This window comes from Strix uralensis, chromosome 1 (genome assembly GCF_047716275.1).
Source record: "Strix uralensis isolate ZFMK-TIS-50842 chromosome 1, bStrUra1, whole genome shotgun sequence".
NCBI lineage: Eukaryota > Metazoa > Chordata > Aves > Strigiformes > Strigidae > Strix > Strix uralensis.
Window position 1 is genome coordinate 70,775,104 of NC_133972.1, and position 24,181 is coordinate 70,799,284.

The 24,181-nt window shown below is 38.7% G+C and overlaps 1 protein-coding gene across 2 annotated transcripts in view; it reads right to left on the minus strand.

The window, feature by feature from the left end:
- Nucleotides 1-2,815: 2,815 nt before the first annotated feature.
- The window catches only part of CTDP1 (CTD phosphatase subunit 1), a 116,438-nt gene continuing 95,072 nt past the window's right edge, over nt 2,816-24,181 (minus strand). For both annotated transcript variants that reach the window (XM_074870475.1, XM_074870463.1), the window contains one exon: nt 2,816-3,847. In XM_074870475.1, the coding sequence (XP_074726576.1) occupies nt 3,706-3,847 (142 nt within the window). In that variant the 3' untranslated portion in view covers nt 2,816-3,705. The remainder of the gene's footprint in view (nt 3,848-24,181) is intronic.

Genomic DNA, 24,181 nt, shown 5'->3' on the forward strand with positions numbered 1-24,181 from the left:
TTTTTAATTAAAAACGATTCACAAATGTTTTCCTTTTGGCTAAGCCTGATTTAATAATTTAGGGGAGACTTCTCATGATGAATTTTCAGCTACATGAAGAGATTCACTTCATTAACAGGACCGCTATATATTCATTCTCCAACTTGTCATCTACTGAAATGTTCACTGTAGTAAAATTAGGCAGAGCTGAGAAATCTTTAGGTACAGCTCCAGGTTTGTGTGTGTGGATTTTCACACTTGTAAGACAGTCACCTATTCTTTAAGCAGTAGTGCCAAGAAGGAAACTTGAGACTTTCCACCCTCTGCAGAGGACGTTACTATTTAACACCGAGAAGACCCGAGGGCCCACTCCACATATGCACAAAACCTGACAGCAGAAGTATTTGCATGCTTGGAATTTTTCACATCTCAGCACTAAGCGACACTGTTCCCTCATCTTCCCCCCTCCCCAGCGCATGCTGGGGGAAAAGCTTGGCCACTACCTGATGCTTTTTGCTTTTATCACGGGTCCCGCTACATCCCCTACACAGAGCTGTGATGTCTTATTCTCTCAAGAACTGCTGAGGGCAAATCGAGATGGAAAAAGTAAAACTGATGGTCTTTAGATTGAAATGACTGGTCTTACCTGTTCTTAAACAACTGTCAGACCTTAGGAGCTGTCTTTCCTGGACAGCAGCGACTGTACATGCTCAGAAAGCTTAATGCAGCAAGGTGCACTGTACGCCCCTTCTGTGCTCACTTCCATGCCTGGTACACCTTCAGAAACTGGCACTGCCCAGTAAGTTCAACAGCCTCAGTGGGAGCCGGTCTTTGCTTCCGCTGTGAGAGTGCCCTTCCTGGCAGCAGAGTCCTTGCTAGCTACCTAACGTACAGAAGTAGGTCAAGAAGACTGGATAAAACAACTAGTCAAGAGATGTGGGTCACTTAATAAAGAGTTAAAAGCCATTTCACAAAGCACACTTGTTGCCTTTCCTAGGATGCTCCTGCATCTTGAAAAGTGTAAGTTAGTGGGAGTGAGTGACAACTTCATACATCAAAAGACTTCTTGCTGGTGGGTTAGCCAGGGCATTTAACTTATCATCTACTAATTTTCAGTTTCTGTTTCTCTCTCCTGCCCGCACAGAGAGAGCAGCTAGTCACCAGTTTACTAGATACAGCTCCTTGAATGAGCAGGAGTCTACTTCCACTTCTACCCAGCTGCCTGCTGGGTTGCTCTGGCAGTAAGCAATGGGTTTGTGCCTTTCAAACCCCCCGTACTAGGTCCTCCCCCACCAAGGATAGGAGAGCAGGAATTGTTAGAGCTACCTGAATAATTAATATCAAAATAAGAACTGTCTCTGTCGTAACAGCTGTTAGAGAACTGCTTGGCTTTAATCTGGGCAGCACGCTGCCTGCTTCCGGGGTGTGCAGTACCAATTGCAGGCTTTTGCAGCTCCCTTAGGGGCAGTGTAGTCTTCACAGGTACCAGACCCCTCGAAGGATGCAGCTCTCAGTCTGGTGGAGAGCCCTTGCCCGGTGTTTACACAGCAGTCCAGATGATATTGAGTCCAGTGGAGTGCTGATCACTTTTAGGACTCCTGCCCAGTCACACATGCCACCAGTTAAACCAAAAGCATCAGCCATAAAATAAAACTGGGAAGAGGATACAGCCTTTCTCACGAAAAAGCTTCTCAAACTTTACATGTATGGAATCACTCCATGAGCACTACGAGATAGTTGCTGTGCCGGGGATGCCACATCCAACTAGCAGCTTGAAGCAAGTTGGAACATTGCTGAGCTAACAGCAACCTACCCAGTTTTGCTCGCTGGTGTGTTTACATTCAGAGCTTGAATGCTGCCACAGAGCTGCGTGACTGGCAGAGATCATCAGCCACAACGAGTCTCTGCTGTCAAGTCATTCGCAGCATCACAGTGGCCCGAAAAGTTGGTATTATTTCAAATTATTTCAACTGGGTTTAAGAAAACACAAAATGTACCCCACAACCCCTGACATTTTAATATTTAATTGCAAGGAGTCATCCTCTGATAGCTGGGGAGGCTGCATTTAAATTGCTGAAAAAAAAGTAGTATTTTGACTTACCATTTTACAAGCACTAGTCTTTTACTTCTGTTATACAATGCAACTCACCTGGAGACATCCTGCTTGTTTCATGGAGAGCTACAGCAGACAGGTCACCGTAGACTTCACCTATGTGGTACCTGTGTAAATGTCCAGGAAGTTTAATCCTACAGAACCACTATTTTTGTCTTGTGGATGCTGACCTTGCATTCTGAAGTGGAAAATCAGTATTAATCTAAAAAGATTCTCCTATTTTCTCAGTCTTCCTTTTATTGCAATTATGAAGCTTTGAAAACTAGCCTGTTATCTGTAAATCAGCTGAGATTCTATTGAAATATTCTGTTTCACTGCTAAGTGGCAAAATTCAGTATTTCTGCACTAGAAAGTACTTCCTTTAATCATGACATCTGAATTACTGAGTCTTCTTTTGCAAACATGTTTTAAAAGGACTTGTTTCTCTAGTTGCTAACAATTGAGAATAAACCATGGTTGTAGCCTCAGAAATTCAATACCAGAGCAATAATTCTTATGGTACCTTCAGAGGCCAGTCAAAGAACCTGAGAAAATGTCAGAATGTAAGAGTTCACGTACCAAAGAAAAGGGAATCTTCTGAGCCAGTGTTTCTCTCCTCTGCCTCAAAAATTTGCACTTGCTTTTAATATTTTTCATTATTTTTGTGCAGAGTAAAGGAAAAATAATATGGAAAGGTGCCTTATGTTTGATGGAAGCAAATGAACAGGAAAGGGAAACAAAGCATACAAAATGAATTTTTATTAAATGAAAGAAAATCTGTTTTGTGGGTCAAATATGAAATAGAATATACAAAAACTTTACATCGGATCTCTTGTCAAAGAAATTAAATCCTATCTAGACTGAAGTAGCACTCGTTCTTTCCAAGACAACACGAATGGTGAATATGCTTCTTATGGCAGTACAGGATCACACAGTATGCTGTGCTAAATTTCTGGTTACAGAGAAGAAAAGTTAAAAATCTAAACGATGTCCCTAAAGAACCCAACTATTCCACAAAGTAACTTAAAAACATGAGTTTTGATCGTTATGTATTCTCTTAGAGGCAAATGACAGGTGGGTCAAGTGCAGAGTTCACAAAGCTTGCATATCACATTCTCTGTTTCTATACAAATATAAATCATTCTTTTTTATTTTAAAAATCCTTTTATATGTGATAGCATTTATTTGTGGAAAAAGATGACCAGTTCATCAGGTTCCTGCTGTACTACCCAAACAATTCCATTTCCTTTATCTCCTCCTTTTTTTGAAGACCATTACCCATAAACCACAGACTGCAATATTTTTAAAAAGTTGCTGTATGTTTAGTCACAAATCTTTGTATTACTGTCCTGTATATGAAGGTACTGCAGAGCTCCTAACATGTCTTTGGCATAGCACACCAAGTCCCATTTAATACTTTTTTTGTTTAAAAAAGTATATTTTCCTTTAGTAAAACACCTTAAAAACATCTATTTCCGATTTTGTAAAATAATGTGTCACCTCTCGTGTTGCTTTGCAAAATATACACACACATTTTGGAAAAACATTGAGTACTGACATAAGGGACTCATATGAAGTCCAATCTGTTTATGAGAAGTAAAATATAATTACAAATTCCGTCTTCTGCATGAATGTCACATGAAGTCATTCAATTCAGCTTCAAGCGCTGCTGCCATTTCATCTGCTTCAGAACTGCTTCCTTCCTCATCTTCATTGCTAGATTCTTTACTGGATTCACTGGCAGCATCATCTTCATCCAGTTTGCGCTTGTGACCCCTGGAAGGGTAGACAGAGATAATGTCTGTGGCTCGAGGAATCTCATTGCTTATTAACACAGACCACTATTTAACGTGAAAAAAAAATGGGGCTAAAGGACTCAAGTTTTTTTCAGGTCTAGACAAAAAGTACAGTTCTTGCTTTTAAATGAACAAACAGTAGCTAGTTCACACAACTGATTTTTTAATTGCTGTTATTTGCTGTCAGCTGTAGGTGCAAAGAACAAAGTACTTTTAATTTTGTTCCTCCCATTCTTCTGAACAAGGAATGAAAACAAAGTGTAAGACTATTTGAAAATAATGAGTTGATTTACTTTCCTCTTGCATTCCAAAAGAAAGAAGAAACCCATCGTGGAATGAGAGATTACCAAAATACATTATACGTTACCATATGATTTTGAAATATTCAAGTTTCTGCTTTTTAATAAAAACAAAACCTTAACTGATTAACCAAATCTCACTGCACCAGTTTCTACACTTCATGCTTCCAAATGCAGGGGTCTCATTCTTCCCTTTGATGCCTCTTTGGATTAGTACTGCCAGGCCGAACAACACATTTCTTAGCATTGCTGGAGAATTAACCAGTTTAAACAGAAAGCTGATGTGCACCATACCCTGCCGAACGAATCATGTTCCTGGTTGTGAAATATCTCCAAGGAAAATCTAACGCTTCAACTGGGACATAGCCATAAGCAAAAGAATTTGGATTTGTGGAATCCTGAAATCTCTTTTCCTTGCCAAAAGGGAATTTTATATCAGACGTGTGCTTCTGAGACAAAAATAAAGTTGAGACTTTGCATTGCATAGAATTCATAATGAGCTGCAGAAACACCTTCAAAATCCTTCCTTGATCATTTTATCAAATTTCAAGCAGAAAAATATATGCAAAGGGGGTATCTCTTAAATAACTGTCCTCTTCATTGCTAGGTGGGGCTTCATTAAGAAGAGAATTCAATAATGGAAAATTGATAAAATGATCTTTTATCTTTTAGTAAAAAGCAGTAATTCAACAATGGTCCCTTTACTTCTGAGAGTATAGACAAGCAGCATATAGCAAGAAAGACTTTTGATAAATACTGACTCGAACTATGTATATCCAAAAGAAATAAATACAAAGATTAACAGCCAAACTTGTGAGCTTGTAAGCAATACTGAAATACAAAGCAATTTTTATTTTTATAGACATTTTTATTGCCATTTTCCCAGAAACGTTAATTTTCAGGAGCCCAGACTGCTTGATTTGTAAGCTGGTTGAGTGACACCTGACCTCCCCTTTCTCAGCTTCTCAGGAAGATGGACAGGTGTGAAGTCAGGACGGGAGTCTGAATCAAAATGGGAAGCAAGCAGTACTATGTTCCCTGTTTTTCCTTTCTGCTGCACCAGTGGGACAAAAAGATACACTGCTGCTCCTTTACTGAGTGCTTCCTCACTGCGATCTTAGGTGGGTTTTTCTGTTCAGTAGTATAGGGTGGTAGGAGTAATACTGCAGGGAGGTAAGGCTGAATTCCGGGGATTCAGCCTGGGGTCTAAATCCCAGGAAGGGAACAAGGGAAAATGGGATGAGGTGAAAGCATTTCCTGAATATTTTGCTACTGAAACTCAAATGTGGCCTGCTGAGGCAGTTACAGGGCTCTAAATGCAGCCTAATACACAATACAAAGCAGTTTCTCAGGCGTAACACTGATTTCCATGCAGCCTACATTAGCACATGGTTCAGATGAGGAAGCACTCAGACTAAAAATGCCCAGTTGGAAGAAATCTTAGCACATTTCCATTAAAAGCTATATAAATGTATGGAGCTTGAGTTTCACTTGCTCACTTCATGAGGATTTCAGCCTTCAGAAATACAGCACTATTTTAGGCATTAATGACATTATTAGCTAGAGAAAAGCTAATTGGGAATTAAAGAAAGCTCAAAGAGTCTTACTCAGCAAAAGAAGAAAAAAGTTGTGTGTAGAAGTATACACAGAGAGCTAACTGAGAAATAAAGATAAATAAAGACAAGGAGGGAATCTATAGCACAGTGTTCACAGCTGAAAACATTCCTATTCATCTGTTTGTAACAGTGCATCTATGGAAACTGATGGTGTCTACCAACTGAAAAATAAAATCAACAGTCCGACAGCTATAATTTACACATACAAAACATGTACACACAGCCACAGATGATGTATTAAAGACCATGGCAGGACAAGCAGGTTTTTAGAGCCAGCCCAGATACTGTGAGTTTACTGGGACTTAAATCAATAGCAAAGATCCTGTAGAAAAAAGGTCTGTGAAGAAACAATATCTCACTGCCAGTTGATTATTTCTTAAAAGTGAGGAACAGTTCATTTACTAGATAATTAAGGCAAAGACTAGCAAAATTACTAAATTACACAACAAAGCCACCTTTTCATTTAAATCTACTCCATAGCAACTAGATTTCAGTGAGGACAATCAACAAAATACAGGAACCTGAAATACTCAGTGTAACTAGTTAATTAAAAATGGAATTCCAGTCTACAAAAAGACTTTCCAGAAAACTTTAAGGGACAGTCCTGACGTATTTTCATCCCTCATTCAGTTAGATTTAGCAGTACCTTTGGAAGTGCAAAAGACTAATTTTGATCTATTTTGTGAGTTCTTGTTCTTTTGGCAAGGCTAGAACGACAGCTCTATTCAATCTAGATATGAAAACTTCCTCACTCATGGGGAGGAAAAAAACATCAAAACCAAAAAAACCCACCACAGCTAAATATTAGTCCTCTGCTAGAAGAAACAAAAAGTCTCTCAATAATGTGACTATTATTATTAAGATAGAAACACCTTTCACTATTTGTCTATTGTAAACTGCAGCTTCACAGCTGTTCCACAAACATTTAAACAAATGTATTATGAAACCAAATGCAAAGCTAACTCTGATAGAAGTATGGAGGAAGAACATCAGTAATACAGTGCTGCATTTTTTATTTGCAAATTCAGAAAAGCAATAACATCCCATTAATAATTTCTGTCTTCAGAGAAAAACAGTATATCCCCATGGCAGCATATCTATTAACACAACAAACAATTCAAAATTTATATTTTCCTCATTATTTTGTGCCCACTTCGTGTCATTTCCAGTTTCAGAGCCATAGTGCATAACACTTTTCAGTGGAAAAGTTAAGCACTTAGAGAATTCCTTCTTAATATTCAGCAGTATGTTGCAGGCTTCCATTGCCCCGATTTGCATTTTTAAAAGGAATTTTGCTTGACTGCTATTAAAAACCAAATATATGGATAATAACTGAATATCTTTAACCTAAAAATGAACAATTAAACTTTCCAAAAGACTGAATGCAGAACTTTACATATCTGACAACTCTGTGAAAAAACTTGTACAACTTATATTTTCTTTGCCTTTGTATTAAATATTTTTCCTTTGTACTACCCAGTACTAGGAGGCCCGCCAGCTCCTATCATAGAGAAATCTTTTTAAAAGAGAACTAAATTTAAAAAAAACTTGTATTTAAATAAGTTATCAAGATATTTATATAAACTGCAAATATAATTCATAATTATATTAAAATAAAAAAACACTTGTAATTGATACATGTATTAAAGTTATTTTTAGGGAAATTTAATCTACAGAATGCTAATGAAAAATATAGTTAGTGATATTCTAAATGAAGAGACGGGAAGAGAAGACATTACAAAGTTGCAATAGAACATGGTGTATGCATGTGAAAAATAGCACAGGAAAAACTATTGAAAATAAAAATTTATTCAGCTCTTGATCTGTTAAAATGATCACTAAAATACGATTGCAAAGTACAACTATAGGTTGAATGAAAACTTCATTCTTATAATTTCAATTTAAATTCACTGAAAGAGCCATAGGGAACAAAGCAGTGAAAAAAAGTTCAGTATTTGTTGCTTCTACTATCTTAACTTATAGTTAGCTGAAATATAAATAATGTTGAAAAAAAAATTTTTTCCCTACTAATTGAAAAGCAGATTGTCTCTGCGCTGTTTTGCATCCCAGCGGCACCCTTTTAAGAAATACAGTGCTACATTAAAATAGAAACATCTAATAAGCAAAGGAACTCAAAAGGGCAACATAACCCTTGTTTTAAAAAAAGCAAACCTAAACCTTTTCCAAACCTTGTTTTAAATTTGCAAAAAGAAAAGAAAACTACACCAAGTATTTAAATAAATGTTCACATATACTTTAAATTCCAAATACCCACAATCCCCATCTTCTGATAAGAAGTAAACTTCTAAATTATTGCAAAGTGACCTGATTTTTTTCAGTAGCTCCTAAAATTGGTATAGTAACAAAGGAGAGTCTGCAGACTAAATGTATTTAGTCTTTAACAAGCAATCAGCCTATAGCATTGACATCATAAATCAGGACTCGAATTTGGTACCAAATACAGTCAAGTTACTCTCTAATGAGAATACTCGCATAGCAGCCATAAGCAGTTTGGAAGGCGATGGTGTGCAAAGGGCATTTTGAAACAGCTTGCTGCCTTGCAAGAGCATTACAACCCTGTTAGACTGCCTACGCTGCCCCAGGCACACCTCTGAAGTCCAATGTGGAAGATCTGTCCCAGTTTCCATACAGCCCTAGCCCCAAAGCTTTCTATAAACTCCTTCCATAATGGAGAGGTGATGCTGAGTTTGGTAATGCAACAGGAATTTGACTCCCTTCCACACGAATTTGACTATGAGAAGTTTATTAGATAAACTAGTTCTTTGGTAATGTCCAGTTATTAAGAATTAAGAGCTGGTAAACCAGGAAAACTGTTCTTCAATTTTGAAGATGCCAGCCCAGTCAGTACCTGGCTAACAAGGTTAAAGGACGTGAGATCTGAAAACACACAGGTTGAAATCAACATTGTGGGCATTAATACATTACACAGGACAGACAGGATGATTAAATTTTCAGGAAGATGTTTCAAGCTTTGCAGTTACTTTTCTTAACATAGGATACATGCAACATCTTTTATGTACGCTTGATACAATAGTGAGCAATTGTCCATAGCAGGCCTTTAAAACTCAGGTGTCTACCCTCTGGCAATTTATCTCATGCATCTGTGCACAAACATCCTCTCTGGCCGTGGCATAGCACGCTGCTGAGCACACAGCATTAAGAGCAACAAATAGCACTAGCCCCATATTGGCAAGCTGGAGTGTGTGTTTTTACTTTACGCTCATGCTATGACAAACAGGACAATTTTTAGTGTCGCAGGAACAAATGCCAGACACCTCACATATTTCCTCATGAACTCATCCAACGTTGTCTGTGGGATTACAGGATGATCCAGAAATCTAATATGCAGAAAAATGCACAGCGAATGTTTATTGCACAGCCCCAGCGTGTAGAAAGAGATCCTGCAGTTGGATGAACAGCATGCTTTTAACGCTCTTCACAAAAACGTCTTCGCAGAAATCCACCAATTCCAACTGACAGTTCTAAAATGTATTTTAACTAACACAACAGTAAAGTGAGACCTAATTAAATTCGGTACAGCTTTTCTGCTTTAAAATTTAGCACACCTGCACACTATTGTAATGGTGAGAAACTATTATGGAAACTTTTAAGACTATTTTAACAACAGCTTTAAAGTTCTCTGAAGTAAACACTCAATGTACATCTAAATTCAAAGAAAGTTTTAAAAGTCAGGACGTCATAGAAAATTTAAAATAAATGAAATTACTACAATGTGTCAACAAGGGTGTTTTGTAAATTTTGCTAAAATCTTCCATTTGGCAAGGCTGTGTTTTCCTCATATTTAGACCAATGGGAAAGTTTAATAACAAAAAAACCCCCACCCCAACTCATTGAAAATGGTTATTTCTTAACAGTTAAACATTTGCTTAGGATATTTCAAAATCAAAAAGTGTAGCCATAAAGGTTTAAAATGAAAGACTGTGCACTTGTCCTGGTTTAAGCCCAGCTGCTCTCCCACCCACCCTGGCGGAGGGATGGGGAGGTGATCAGAAGACAACGGTGAGGCCTCGTGGGCTGAGATAAAGACAGTTTAATAGGACAACACAAGGAGAGAAGAAACAATAATAACAATAGTACTAATAACAAATAATACAAAGCAAGTGATGCACAATGCAGTCACTGACACCCCCCCACCCCCCCAAACGTGATGCTTTGCCCCTTTCCAAGCCACGATCCCCCAGTTACATACTGAGCATGATGTCATATAGTATTAATGACATCAATCCCCTCGGCTACTTCAGGTCAGCTGTCTCACTGTGTCCCTTCCCAGCTTCTTGTGAAAATTAACCCTGTCCCAGCCAAGCCCAGGACAGCACTGAACTAATTTTTTCTGTACTGAACTAATTAGATACAGATAATAACTGAACTGGATAATGCAAAACTGAAAAGTTGAATCTACAATTTTGCTTATATAATTAAATCACAGATAAATAAACTACGCCTCTAAAATATTACTTGTTATTTTATTAACGTCAAGCTGTTTAAAAATAATCCATGTAGTTGTTATAAGGGGACAGTTAAACCACGCAACATTGACTATTCAAAAGGCAAATGTGACAGTGGCAGTTTTAGATAACATAACAAATACTCTTGTCATTGATTTGTAGAAGACAACAGAAAATTAAATATCCTTTTCAATACGTGGGATGCCAGACTGTTACCTGACACTTTCATAATGGAAAACGCACAGATGCACTCAGGCACATCACCTCTTAATCCTATTGTAAACAAACAGAAACATGGTGATCTACTCACTTTTCCTGAACATCTTCACCCCCTTTCTAGATGACTGCATTTGAATAACTGCCCAACAGGGGAACAAGCCAATATTCAGCGAAAAAAATACATGTCCATCAACATATCAATAGTTTTAAAGCTAAACCAGGCCTTTGTTGTTTGAATCAAGTTATCTCTCCAGCTTCTAGTTTACAAATATTACCCATTCTGACAACAGATGTCAGATGGTAGATTTACAGCTCTGTAGAGATTCTGGGTAGCTCTGGGAGGCCATAATAGGAGATACCAAGGATCAGCAGTGAGCAAAGGAAGCTTCAAGCCTTTCTTCACCAGCACCTAATGGGTACAGTGCAGCAACTCCACCTGGATTTGGTTTGAAAATATCCTTTGAAAATGGTGTCACTCAAATTAGTTTCTGTTACAGGAAGCACTGCAGGAGATAGTCTCAGATAGTGATGAAGAATAAGGTTCTCACTAGAGATTGAAATATCAGCTATTGTTTTTAAAAAAGGTAGCATGCAATAAAAAAAATAAGATGAAAAACGGGCAAAAAATGTAAGGTGTATGAGCAATTTAGAAAATTCAAAAACAAACATAAAAATAAGGAGTTGGAAAAGACAGAGCATATGATTACTCTGAGAAAAGACAAACTTGTTTCATTTTTCTCACAGGAGCATACTGTGTGTGGAGGTACCTGTGTGCCAATATAGTCGAGTACAACTACAGTTTAAAGAGCCAGTGCTGCAAAGTTATGCTTGGAATTCCCCTGCCCTGTCATCCTTGGATTTGTCAGCATCACCCAAACACTGAGAACATTCTTCAAGATGCATCATTGGGCATCTTAACAACTAAAAATATAATTTAGCTCATAACACACTGACTGTGCTAACCAAGGAGGCTGGAGTTAGGACTTGGTATTCTCTTACTTATGTGGTGGCATTTTAAATTAGATATTCAGAGATTATCTTAATATGTATGTTAATACACATGTTATGGGCTACACTAAATTATATTGAAGGCTAAGATAGTTTTGTCAAAGGTTTTAACTCTGATTTTTACCAACTCTTTTATTACTTTGTCACTGTTTTCAATGAATTATTGAGAATAAATTGCAAATAGATAAAACCTTCTACGTTGTTCATTCACTGAATAACGGCTTTGCTCACAAGAATATTAACTAAGAAGGTCTCTGTTTCATCATAAAATACAAAATATAACACAAAACACATTACCGACTTGTAACACTGCCATCTCCACTAGAAAAAAGACTTCGAATTCCTTCAAAATGTTGCACTCCAATGGCGTAAAATACTCACACCCTTTCCATGCTGAAACGTACTAGCTCACTCCTGCCAAAAATGGGAGATCCTTCATCCTCCTCATGTTCACAGATGATTTAACTGGATACTCCCTCAGGCTCTGCTGCCTGCCTAACCATGTGGTAACCCAGTTAAATCCTCTAGAATAACAAGTTGTCCACTGTCTTTCTAGTTAGCTGTTCATGAGTATTATCTTATTGTGCAGGTGTTGGGGCATTAGAGCTGTTGTGAGGGTGTGGGTGATACTGTGGTACTGCTAGGAACATGGGAGTGAGATCGTCCCGTCTGGCAATCAGTGGCAAATTTGCTCCTCTGTATCATACAATGTTTTCCTGGAATAATATGTTCCTCTACTGATTCTGTTTCTTTATCAGAAAACTTCAGCACTCCCAATAGACATGCTATCTTGGCACTCTCCATTCCCCCACCTCATCCTTACCCAAATTCCCAGCCCTGCCAGCTTAGATTTTTATTTATTTATTGGTAGAAATTTTATACAATAAATCATTTTTCCATGCAGTAAAACAGGTTTGGGAAGACTTTGTTTTGGAGATACAACAGCAGTAAAATACAAAGCTACAAAGAACCTAGAAAATAATTTATCAGCATTAAAAAGTTGTATTTTAAGTCAACATTTTGCTTCAGACATTCTAGTATGCTTCAAGATGTTTTAGAAAAGCCAGTAAATTACAAGATGAAATGACATCAAGGCAGGAAGTCACCTCCTGGTAGAAGAAATGTTGAACTTAAATTTGTTAGAAATTTAGACTAGAAATTGCTAGGTTTCCATGAGAAGCAGAGGAAAGTAGCGTCAAAGGCTTGATTTACAAATAAGAACAATTTGAATTAAAGTTGTAAGAGTATCTGACAGAACTACATGACTTTTACATCAGTTTTATAAGGTTTGTGTAAATGATATATACAGCATACCAGTACATGCAATACATTCAAAACAGAATGCTATCCACTTTTCTTTAACTGTGCAATACTAACAAAGCCCCTAAAAGTGGGTCTACATTCATTAAATTTGGATCTCTGCAATACTGGGTCACTGAGCATCACAAATTCAATTTGGATCAAGCTGGCATATGCCAGCCTATCTGCCAAATCAAATCAGACCGCAGAGAATTCACCGTATCTGTTGTTTTCACACTAGCTAAGATATGACAAACTACCCAGTGCAGCAGATCACAGCTCTGCTGACTAACAGTACTTGATCCCATCTACAGTCTGCTCTACAATTTTTTCTGTCAATATTTCTGGAACAAATCTGATCTAGCAAAGGCAATTTATACTTGATCTGTACTTGCTGTTGTACAGTTGCAAACTTTTTTTATGGTGCTGCCCAAAAACCAGATTCACTGTATTGTTCAGCTGCAGCCTTTCCCATAGCTCTAATGAAGACATCTGAAGGAGAAGATGCTTCGTATCTAGTATCAATCTAGAGTAACAGGTTACTACTGAGCTTGGTCTTATCAACCAGCCATAGGCCTACATAAAGTATGACTATCAAGTTACCTGGATGTATGGATGCACACAAGAGGAATGTATGAGTAAGTGTTTCTCTCCCCAAATGACTTCTGAGAGATTCACAGTACTTTAAACATTTAAAAAAACTAACACTGCAACAAGTTATTCTCTTTCTAGTTGTTATCTGAGAATGAGATAGCCACACTGATGCAGGGAGAGGAGCAAGGCCTGACATGCCATGCAGGGGCCTGAGTGGAAGAAGGAACAGACACTTCCCTCTGTGTGACTTTAGTAATAAAATCATTTTGCAGGCCCTCTCCAAACAGACTGAGCATGCTCCACAGCTGAACCGTCTGGAGCAAGGACTCACTCGGATATACCCCTGCTCTTTCTAGTGTGCACAGCCAGGTTTCCCTTGGGGTAGTGCCTGTGTGCAGCTGTGGCAGGGAGGAGAAGCAGCCCAGCCAGTACCAAGATTTTACAAGCAGTTCTGACTCCCCAGCTCAGGTGCAGTTTACCCCAGTCCAGGGTAAACTTGAACACTAAAAACCTTCTTGTCAGACTTTCAGGTATTACCATTCCAGACACAGTGGTCTGAAGTGAACTGCAACATCAGCCAAGAGCTGGGTCTTTTATATTTCTGTGATTGCATCTGCACGCTCTACAGGTCCTTAGCCTAGTAGAAATGTATTTTGTATGAGCATTTACAATGATCTGGTTTGTCTGATGGGTTATTTCACTGTAAAAAACAAATACTGTCATGTATTCAATTTAGTTTTCCAGTAAGTATTTCCTGAGATAGCTAAGGGCACAGTCAAGCCATACTGGTAGTTCGCAAAGCAGCAAAACAAAGCTCTGAATGGGAGATGTGAACAGGGACCCCTTCTGTGCAATGTGTTGGCAACATGCTTGAGCCACATAGCAAAGGACACTTTTACTGCTGTGACATCTACTGTGGGTGGGGAATTAAAACATACATATTCATACCTATTCATGTGCTTGGCTGATAACAATGCAGGGACAATTCTCCACAATCAGCTTGATACAACAGACTTCTGAAATAAGTTCAAGTTTTCTACAAAATCTGACTTTGTTTTTCCCAATGGAAGAACCTACTAGGAGTGCAAATGATCAATTAGCTATTCACAAATGTGAAGATCTATCCATTTTAATTCCTGGTGTTTCCCCCCCCTGCATTGAGAAGCAGCACTGCTTCTCTTCTACCAACATTTTTAGCACACGCTTCAAGCAAGCATTTTAATTGTTGATATACACTGCTGTTTAGCAGCCATTACAGACTTGCAGGGGGCAAGATTAATGCACATTAATTATTATATGAAATTTAAAGTACTTTTAGAATTCATTAGGGAAACTAGAGGGTTGTAATATATCACTTATTTTTCCTGATCGGAGCAATGCTCCCTTACAGCGTTTCTGCTAATGTCCTAGGTCTCAACAGCAGCATAAAATGAAGGATTAAAACCATTTGCTAGCAGTTGTTAATGTACTTCTTGGTTTCCTTATTTTCAAGAGATACTTAGATATCCATACATCTTACTAAGGAAAAACATAAATTGTTTAATAGCTTATAAATTGCACTGAAGCACTCAGTCTGACTAAAGGAAAAAATGCTGCCTAAATTACCAGAGGGCCAACCCTAGGGTATTCTTCAGAGTCTTCATGCCAGCTTTCACTGATATGTAAACTGAAGCAATATATTACTCATTTTTCTCACCCTGAACTGCTACTTTACATCTTCCTTACCCCTCTCTATTCCTTTGAAACCACAGATGCAAAACAACATTATCATCTACGGACTGCTGCAATGGGGTAGTAGTGGTAGTAATAACAAGTGCTTAAATATTCACACAGTGCTGGAGAAACTGTATCTCTTACGTGAACAGGAGCAAGATACTGGAGCCTGGTATTGTTAATTGGTCCTGTGGAGAAACAGAAAAAACCCCAAAACAACCTTAGAGTTTCTTATCTGAATTCAGATCCCATCAGAAAAAGGAACTGCCCCCTGTGTGTGGCACAAGTGATCTGAAGTCAACAGAGTGAAATGGTTTTCCTACTCCCTCCCTTGTGAGTGATCACAGGTTTTTCAAATCCACTCAGGTTTCTAGTTCTCCCCCTCTCACTCTGGCAATCACAGGAGTCAAGCTGTAGCTGCTGATTCTACAAGGTGGCAAAAGAGGTAACAGACCCTTGAGCAGATCAAGTCAAGAACTCTCAACTTGTTTTCCCATTATCCTAGTTTCTTGCAGCCTTCATTTCTTCAAACTTAAATTGTACCCTTGGCATTTTTTGGATCTAGGTAATACCTAAATAAAATGTTTCACACAATAGCACCTCTCCCAGCTAGGCTACAGAACCAGCATCAGGTAACTGCCCTTTGTGTGTTGTTCTGAAAACTCTCCACTCCTACCTGTGAGATTGTTTTGAACAACCCCACAGCCAACAATATCAAGGGGTGACATTACATATCAAGAGTTCTCCCAGCCAGGGGAGCTCCTCAGATGGGGTCAACAGCCAGCTCCCATTTCCCTGGGTTGGGGTTAGCTTGGGATCTTGTCAGCACAGGTTCTCCTCCTTTTTCACCTCACGCATCTCTGCTGTAGGCTATTAGGACTTGCCCAGTGCTCTTTTGACTCCCAAGTAGCTTATGCGAACTCTTTCCTCCAACTTTGACCTCAGTAATGCTGATTTTACAGTTCACTTAACGGTGATAAGTTAATTAAAGCAAACAAAACACTTTTTGTTGATTCTGACACAAACTCTTTACTACAGAAACACAAGAAAAACAGAGCTAGATAAAAAGATAAACATGTTCACCTAATTTCTTCCTCTCACTAGTCTAGATCAAATTCCTTAGGCTTAAGGTCAGGGTCCTCGAAGGGTACCAGGATCCCCCCTGATGCACAGGGACTCTTCTCCAAACTGAAGAGTTGTTTTCCAATGCTTTGCGCTTTCTTCTTCAGCTGGTCTCACAGTTAAACAAGAATCCTCTGCTAAAAAGCACATCTCTCTTCTCTGTTCTTTCTCTCCAATTATGTGAATGCCTCATCACTTTTCAGCCCTCAGTCTTTTTAAAATTATAGTAACAAATACTTGATTTCTATAGCCTGCTTGTACAAAATCCAGCTGTTGTAGACTGGTGCTTCTTGCAGATCTGTTAGAGAAAATTATTTTCCCTCAAGCTCTAGTCACTCTATTGTCCCAGGATGGAAGCTGTTAGTTAATAGCTCTGCAGTGATAAAAGGCAATGACTGCAGAAAGACTTCTACTTCAAACACCTTGATGCATTAATGAGAAATCGATTTCATTACTCCACCCAGAACTCTAAGTTATACACAAATTCACTAAATCATTACAGACAGTAAGAGTTAGAAAAGAGAAATATAAGAATGACAGCAATTCCTATATATACTTCAGCATTTATTAGCACATTTAAGGAGACTCGGAGAACAAGGTAAATACTCTTATGCCTGATGACCTACATTACGGTTCTAAACTTTTGCTCCTGTATAAACTAGAAAAAAGTAGCATCTTAGATTTGCAGTTAATTTTTCAGATACCAGCACACTTCTTATGGAAAATGCAAGTGAAGCCTATTTCGTGTTAAAGTAAATTGAGAAAATGAACATACATTTTAACAGCACTTTCCTAATTCTAGTAACATACAGATTTTTAGTTGCCTGTCTATCCTTCCCCTGAAGTATTAGAACTTAAGCATCATGTAGACTTACACAGTTAAGCCACATAGTATCGAAGCAGAAAAGCCCACCAAGAAAAAAATGGTATTGATGAATTAGTTTGTTTTTAATGAATTCTCTATATACTAAGACACATTAGCTTTCAAATCTGTTGCTGAAAACACTTTGTATGAGATAAATTTATGCTGTTTTTCACTTTTCCAAAGACACTTCCTGATCTCAATTGCGCAATCACTATGTCCATTAATGGGTATAACCTCAATATCATATGCAATTCAAGTTATATTAACTGCACAGAAACACCTGGACTGGATAACACTATATTATTGCATCTAAACAACTTCTAGGTATTTTCATAGCAGACAGTAAAAGAAGCTGAAGGCAGGTGGTCACTAACCAGACTGCATTTCAAAGCATTTTCAAACTTCCTGTCTGACATGGTCCAATGCAAACACGGGTGTTATAAACCACCACTTTGTGAGAAACAGAGTCTTGTGCAGTTTACATGCCTTTTAGCAATTTGCAATGATTTGAATCCTCCATATTGTGCAGGGAAATGTGAAGATACCACAGATTCATGTTAAAGTATCTCACACAAGGTCAAAGTACCATTGTTCAGCTATTTAGTGAACAATGAAAAAAATATTTATGGAACTAGAACAACTTACATTAAGAATAATGTAAAAGATATCAGATTTAGGTGACAGTTAAAATGGAGAATACCTCACTTATACCACCAAATGCTAAAGAAACTTGGCAAAAAAGCAATATCATATCCATATGGAGACACACTTTGGAAAAAATCTCTTAGAAAAAGCAAAGAAGGTTAAAAAATTCAACTGCTGTTTATATTTGATAGGTTTGGAAAAACCTAATGTTTTATGGATATGAATGTTACTGAGAAACAGTTTATTCAAGTTGTTTAGGAACACTGTACAAGAATAGTAGTTCAGATAGTCTCTCCAGAAAGAACCATCCCAGGAGAAACCAGCAAAAACCAGTCAGTCCCCTTGAACTTCAGCTATGGCACCTGCCATGTAAGATTTATGAAAAACCCCATATATGAGTGATAATACTGAAGTCTGTAAGAACAAGATCACCATCACTGACCATACAACTGCTGTCAGCAGCGTGCTTGCATGCACTCTGTTCCGCTGCTGCGGTTGTGAGCAGGCCACAAGCAGCCCTTGGAAAGCAAGTGAGCATTGACCCTGTGCACTAGAGAGCAGAACCAGCTCTCTTCAGACAGGTGCCATGGCTAGAATGTGTGTAACTACAACTCTTGACATTTTAGGACTGTGAGAATGGCCCTGCTACACCCTAAACAGCTGGCTACACCTTAAAGAGCTGCCCTGAGGTTAACCCAGGCTCTAGGACAGTCCACAGCTAGTTGCTTTTCACATCAATTTTGCACCAAGATTTGCTTGGTTGGGCCACAGAACTTTTAGATCATATAGTTCACTTTCTAAAAGCCTCTAAGAGGATTAGCATCTCCATTTTAGAGGAGGAGAAAAAGCTGCAATGGAAACTTAGCAGCTTGACAGTTTCAGCAAACATGCACAAGCTGTGCACTTGCTCCTTGTAGGAAACAGAGAAGTACAAGACCATTTCAGTCTCATGATCTAAATGTGAACCAGCACCTTGGTTAATTTTAGCTCTAGTTAATAGTCTAAATGTGTGAAAGTTTACACTCTCACTGTTCTCTCCTGTGACTTTTTTTTTTATCCAGCTAATGATCTGAAGCTTTCCAAAATGCACGTTCCTCTTCAACAGATATTGTATTAGGCCTTTGCAATAACTCATCAGTTAGCAGCTCAAAGTATTTCAGAATCTATAAGCAGCAGCTATGAAGTGAATGATGTCCTTCTGTGTTTTCTCCTGAAGTAGGCTTTGCATCTATTCCTTGTGCTACGTATATCAATGATGTACATGTGCCTGGATTCTTAGAACAAGGATCTTCCTCTGCAACAACTGAACAAGCATACCTTTGTTTCCCTACTGATTTATGCATCTATGAACATACAACAGACTGAGTTAGACCTGGTTTTCTCAGTAATCCTTCAGTAATTTTGAGAGTTTTGATTTTGCTGTAAATGGGGATGGAAACAGTTTGAATATCTCAACATCCCCCTGCACAGTGATACCCCATTCTCCTCTCTTTGCAGATTAGTAATTTCAACACAGGAAAACTATTTTATCAGGGAGAAAAAAAAATTCAGACTACATCTCTGACAAGTAGAAAGAAAGACCTGTAGAATTTCATGCAAAAATACAGCAAGATACATACATATATATATAAAAAATTGTTTCCCCATTTTGACATTGTGACCCTAGTGCAGTAACTGGAAAACTGGAATTTCACTGAATTATATCATGTTTGAAAAACCTTACTGAAGAATTTTCCATGCTTTTCTGATACAGAGCTCTCATTCAAATATATTTTTGTTGGAACTTGAAGTTTCAAAACCAAGAAGTTTGAGGGCCAAGTGTCAAAGATAGCTCTGGAACAATCCATATTTCATGCAACCACTTTCATTATGGAACACTAGCTTATGCCAGACTGAAAATGTTATTTCCCCTAAACTTCTACCTATGAAAACCCATTTATCAGAATCCTTACTCTCTTGCAAAACTGTGTTACTACAAACTCTGAATGGCAAAAGCAGTTGCTCATACTAAAGTACTTTCAAAGCTAGGCTAGTACTTTAAATACTGCACATTTTCCATGCCTTTATTCTGGAATTACTATTATGCATGTTACATTAAAAGCAAGGATAAAAAGATTTTTTTTTTTGAAACAAAAGGGGACTTGAGAAAAAAAATTACTATGTCATCCTAAGATTTGTATCACTCTCGGAAAAGTAGTTTACTCTGTGCTTACATCCTTACCATTGCAGCATGGACAGTGACATGTTAGAGGGCTACTCATGCACACACAAAATTGCCATTACTCCTCTGGCACCATACCTTCTGGTTAATAACAAATCTACACCTAAAGAGTTTCCTGCTTTCCACAGGATTAAGAGTGCTTTATGTGAAGGAGGAAAATGTACAAATATGAGTAGCATCTAGCTCTGCATGAGTTGCAGCTTTGCATCTGCAATGTTGTCTTCCCATTTTAATTTAAAAACATTACATTTCTTTCTTGAAAACTGGTTCGAAAAACCTGAGTTACCTTAAAGGGGGGGAAAAAAAAAGTGTATTTTGAATTGATGTGTTCTCCCTCATACTGGTTTCTCTCCAGTGACCAGTATTCTTTTTGCTACTTTGCTTTTGAAGATTAGTGAAATCTACACATTTCTCCCATTTGTCAAATACATACTAAGTACCTTCATCTGAAACCCGATGTAATACTTCAGTAGGCACAAATCACAGAATCATCTAGGTTGGAAGGGACCTTGAAGATCATCTAGTCCAACAGTTAACCTAGCACTGACAGATCCCAACTACACCATATCCCTCAGCGCTATGTCAACCTGCCTCTTGAGCACCTCCAGGGATGGGGAACCCACCACCTCCCTGGGCAGCCCATTCCACCGCCTAACAACCTGTTCTGTAAAGAAATGCTTCCTAATATCCAGTCGAAACCTCCCCTGGTGCAACTTGAGGCCATTACCTCTTGTCCTATCGCTTGTTACTTGGTTAAAGAGACTCATCCCCAGCTCTCTGCAACCTCCTTTCAGGGAGTTGTAGAGGGCGATGAGGTCTCCCCTCAGCTTCCTCTTCTCCAGACTAAACAACCCCAGTTCCCTCAGCCGCTCCTCATACGACATGTGCTCCAGACCCTTCACCAGCTTCATTGCCCTTCTCTGGACACGCTCGAGTAATTCAATGTCCTTTTTGTAGTGAGGGGCCCAAAACTGAACACAGTAATCGAGGTGCGGCCTCACCAGTGCCAAGTACAGGCACAAGATCCCTTCCCTGTCCCTGCTGGCCACGCTATTGCTGATGCAAGCCAGGATGCCATTGGCCTTCTTGACCATCTGGGCACACTGCTGGCTCATGTTCAACCGGCTGTCAATCAACACCCCCAGGTCCCTCTCTGACTGGCAGCTCTCCAGCCACTCCTCCCCAAGCCTGTAGCGCTGCCGGGGGTTGTTGTGGCCCAAGTGCAGCACCTGGCATTTGGCCTTATTGAAACTCACACAGTTGGCCTTAGCCCATCGCTCCAGCCTGTCCAGATCTCTCTGCAGAGCCTCCCTACCCTCGAGCAGATCAACACTCCCACCCAACTCGGCGTCATCTGCAACCTTACTGAGGGTGCACTCGATCCCCTCATCTAGATCATCAATAAAGATGTTAAACAGGAGTGGCCCCAAAACTGAGCCCTAGGGGACACCACTCGTGACCGGCCGCCAACTGGATTTAACTCCATTCACCACAACTCTTTGGGCCCGGCCATCCAGCCAGTTTTTTACCCAGAAAAGCGTGCAGTAGGAAAAGGTAATCTCCCTTAAGTATTCCATAAGGAATCCACGAAGAGTTTCTTATAGTTTTTACCTCCCTCACAGAATCCTACCATAAATTTATAATGCATGTTAAAGAAACCTAAGGTTAATGGCTGTCAACACTGTTGTTTAATCTCTTAATTTACCACATAAATAAGAAAAATGTGTCATCATCAAGAATCATACTAGAAGAAAACTGAAGTAATGCATGTTTCCCACATGAAGCTGCAAGGACAAAGCTTGATTAATGATGCAACATACCTTAAGTCCTCCAAATGTCATATTATTCATCAATTTCTTCTTAAGCATTAGATAGATGCACAAAGAATACATAAGATTATATTCCAGACAAGCATATGAAATATATTTTAATAAGAATACACAGTCAGTTTCCTACAAAATTCACTGATGAGTCTTCAGGGCAAAACTGCCCAGGTCAAGAGCAGCACAGATCCTTCTATTAGACCCAGGCTTATCCCTCAGAACTGATGCCTGAGTTTTGGCATCCAGTCCCGTCCCCCCCTCTTTTTTAAAAAAAAATAATTGCTTAAGATAAGAAGAAACTATGACTACATATTAAAAGCGAATCCCTTTATATTAATATCTGGCAGTTTCACTATAAAAAATATTCCCTTCAAAATGCTTTATTTTTACCACATATACAAGACAGCAATCACCTAAAATTTCTTCTTACAGAGATTGTTTAAAATTTTTGTGTGGAACACAGCTTTATGTCTATGATACCCAGGAAATAATGGGTTTCAGTCTTCCCCTTCCTATATCTTATGATCTCCAGGTGGGAAGGACAATTGAGACATATATATATGCACACACACATATGCAGTAAGGGCTGTGATTTTTAAAAGGAAGACATTTTGAGTTGATGATAGTCTTTTAAAATCAGAGTAGGGTTTTATAAATTGTCCTTTCAAAAAAATCTTAAAATTACCTATCTTATGTAATGGACACAGCTGACAACTTTCTGAAGCCTAAGGAAATAAGGAAGATGATAGATGATATTGAAGGGAGAAAATAAGTGATCAGGAGTACAGGCAGTATAAAAGCCTCAGCCAGCCCATGGAAATTACTCATTCACGTTTTTATTTTTAGAAAGATGCTATGGCATTTTCATCTAGAAGAGTGGCTTCAGATAATAGGAAGTCTGATCAATTACAGGGCTTTAAAATACTACCAGTGGGACTGACAGAGAATATCCAAGACCGGCACTACTGTACTTGAACTCTTAAGACATTAAGGGTATGATTCAGAAATTTCTCTTCCTCCAGCTTGGGAGACACTGAAAGACGTATCTAATAGAAAATGCAATCATCCCATTATCCCTGAAAGGTTTGCACCACTGAAAGGGTGCACACAGCAGGAAGAAACTCCAGCAATGACTCTGCCATGCAAGGCATGTGGTGCTTTACAAGAGTGTATTTTCCTCTGTGTTGTCTTCAGAATTTGATTTTGCTGAGTTCTCTTCCCTCTGTCCCCTCCAGAACTACTCGGTTCCTTACATCAAACAACCATCGATGGCACTTCACATCTTTTCTATTAGTTTCACTAAAACTTGTACCTTCCTTTCTTCTTTTTTTACCTTCTTTTCTCCTCTAATTCAAATTCTCCCTCATCCTCATAAAAGAAACATGTCTTTTTGCCAAGACATCCAGCCATGTGAAAATTGAAAAGTGATGAAACAAAGAAGGGATCCCAAGCTCAGAAAAACATTTATTTTTCAGTTGCTGGAAAGAAAAACATTCCTTGATAAGCAATATCGACGTCATAGGCGTTACACCCTAATATTCACCTTATAAATTATACTTATGCCCTGAACTTCTGGAAATAAAGCATCAGCTTAAGGCTCACAGATCTTCCTTTATGAAGAGTGAAGAAGGTTAAATCCATATGAGGAGCTGGAAGAAGAACTTAATGAACACAGGAGATAGTAAGGGTTTGAGGGGTTGTTTTTGATATTAAAAAATGTAGCAATGCTAAAACTCTGCAGAAGGTGAGAGCAAATATCAAAGAAATTTTAATTGCTAGAGTGAAGGAAAACTTTCAAGGCTTGCAAGTATTTGTGTCACTGTTGTCAACCTCTTTTGGAAGATGAGCCTTTCTACTGAGAACATGCTATTTCCGCTCCTTTCTTCCATACTTTGATGCAATATATCAATAGCATCTAGAGATAGCTATTTTTATTCGGAACAGCTTTTAATAACTGGCTGCTGTTGATCAAATATTTTTACAGGAAACTATCCTTCCAAGAACACGTTTGACTGCAATGCTCCTTAGTTTTACCGCAGTTCAAAACAGGGGCAGACAAAGTCTGTGTGCTGAGGGTCACTTCCTTCCAGCAAGATATACAAAGATCCCATCAGTATCACAGGATAAGATGGGTTATCTTGACAATAGAAAACTCAGCCAATACAAGTATTATCAGGTGCAGTGGGAGCACAGTGGAAGAGACAACAGCAAAATTTAGATCCACTGATAGAAGCTGGAGCACTGCAAGACCCCAGATTTCTGTACCGCAACTCCAGAGAACATTCTCAGACGGGTGAAGAAAATAATCAGTGGAATAAAGGCAAAAAAACCCAAAACAAATCCTTCACAGAGATAGCGCACTGGAAACATCCTCCCGGAAACATCTAACTTGTACTGCATGGA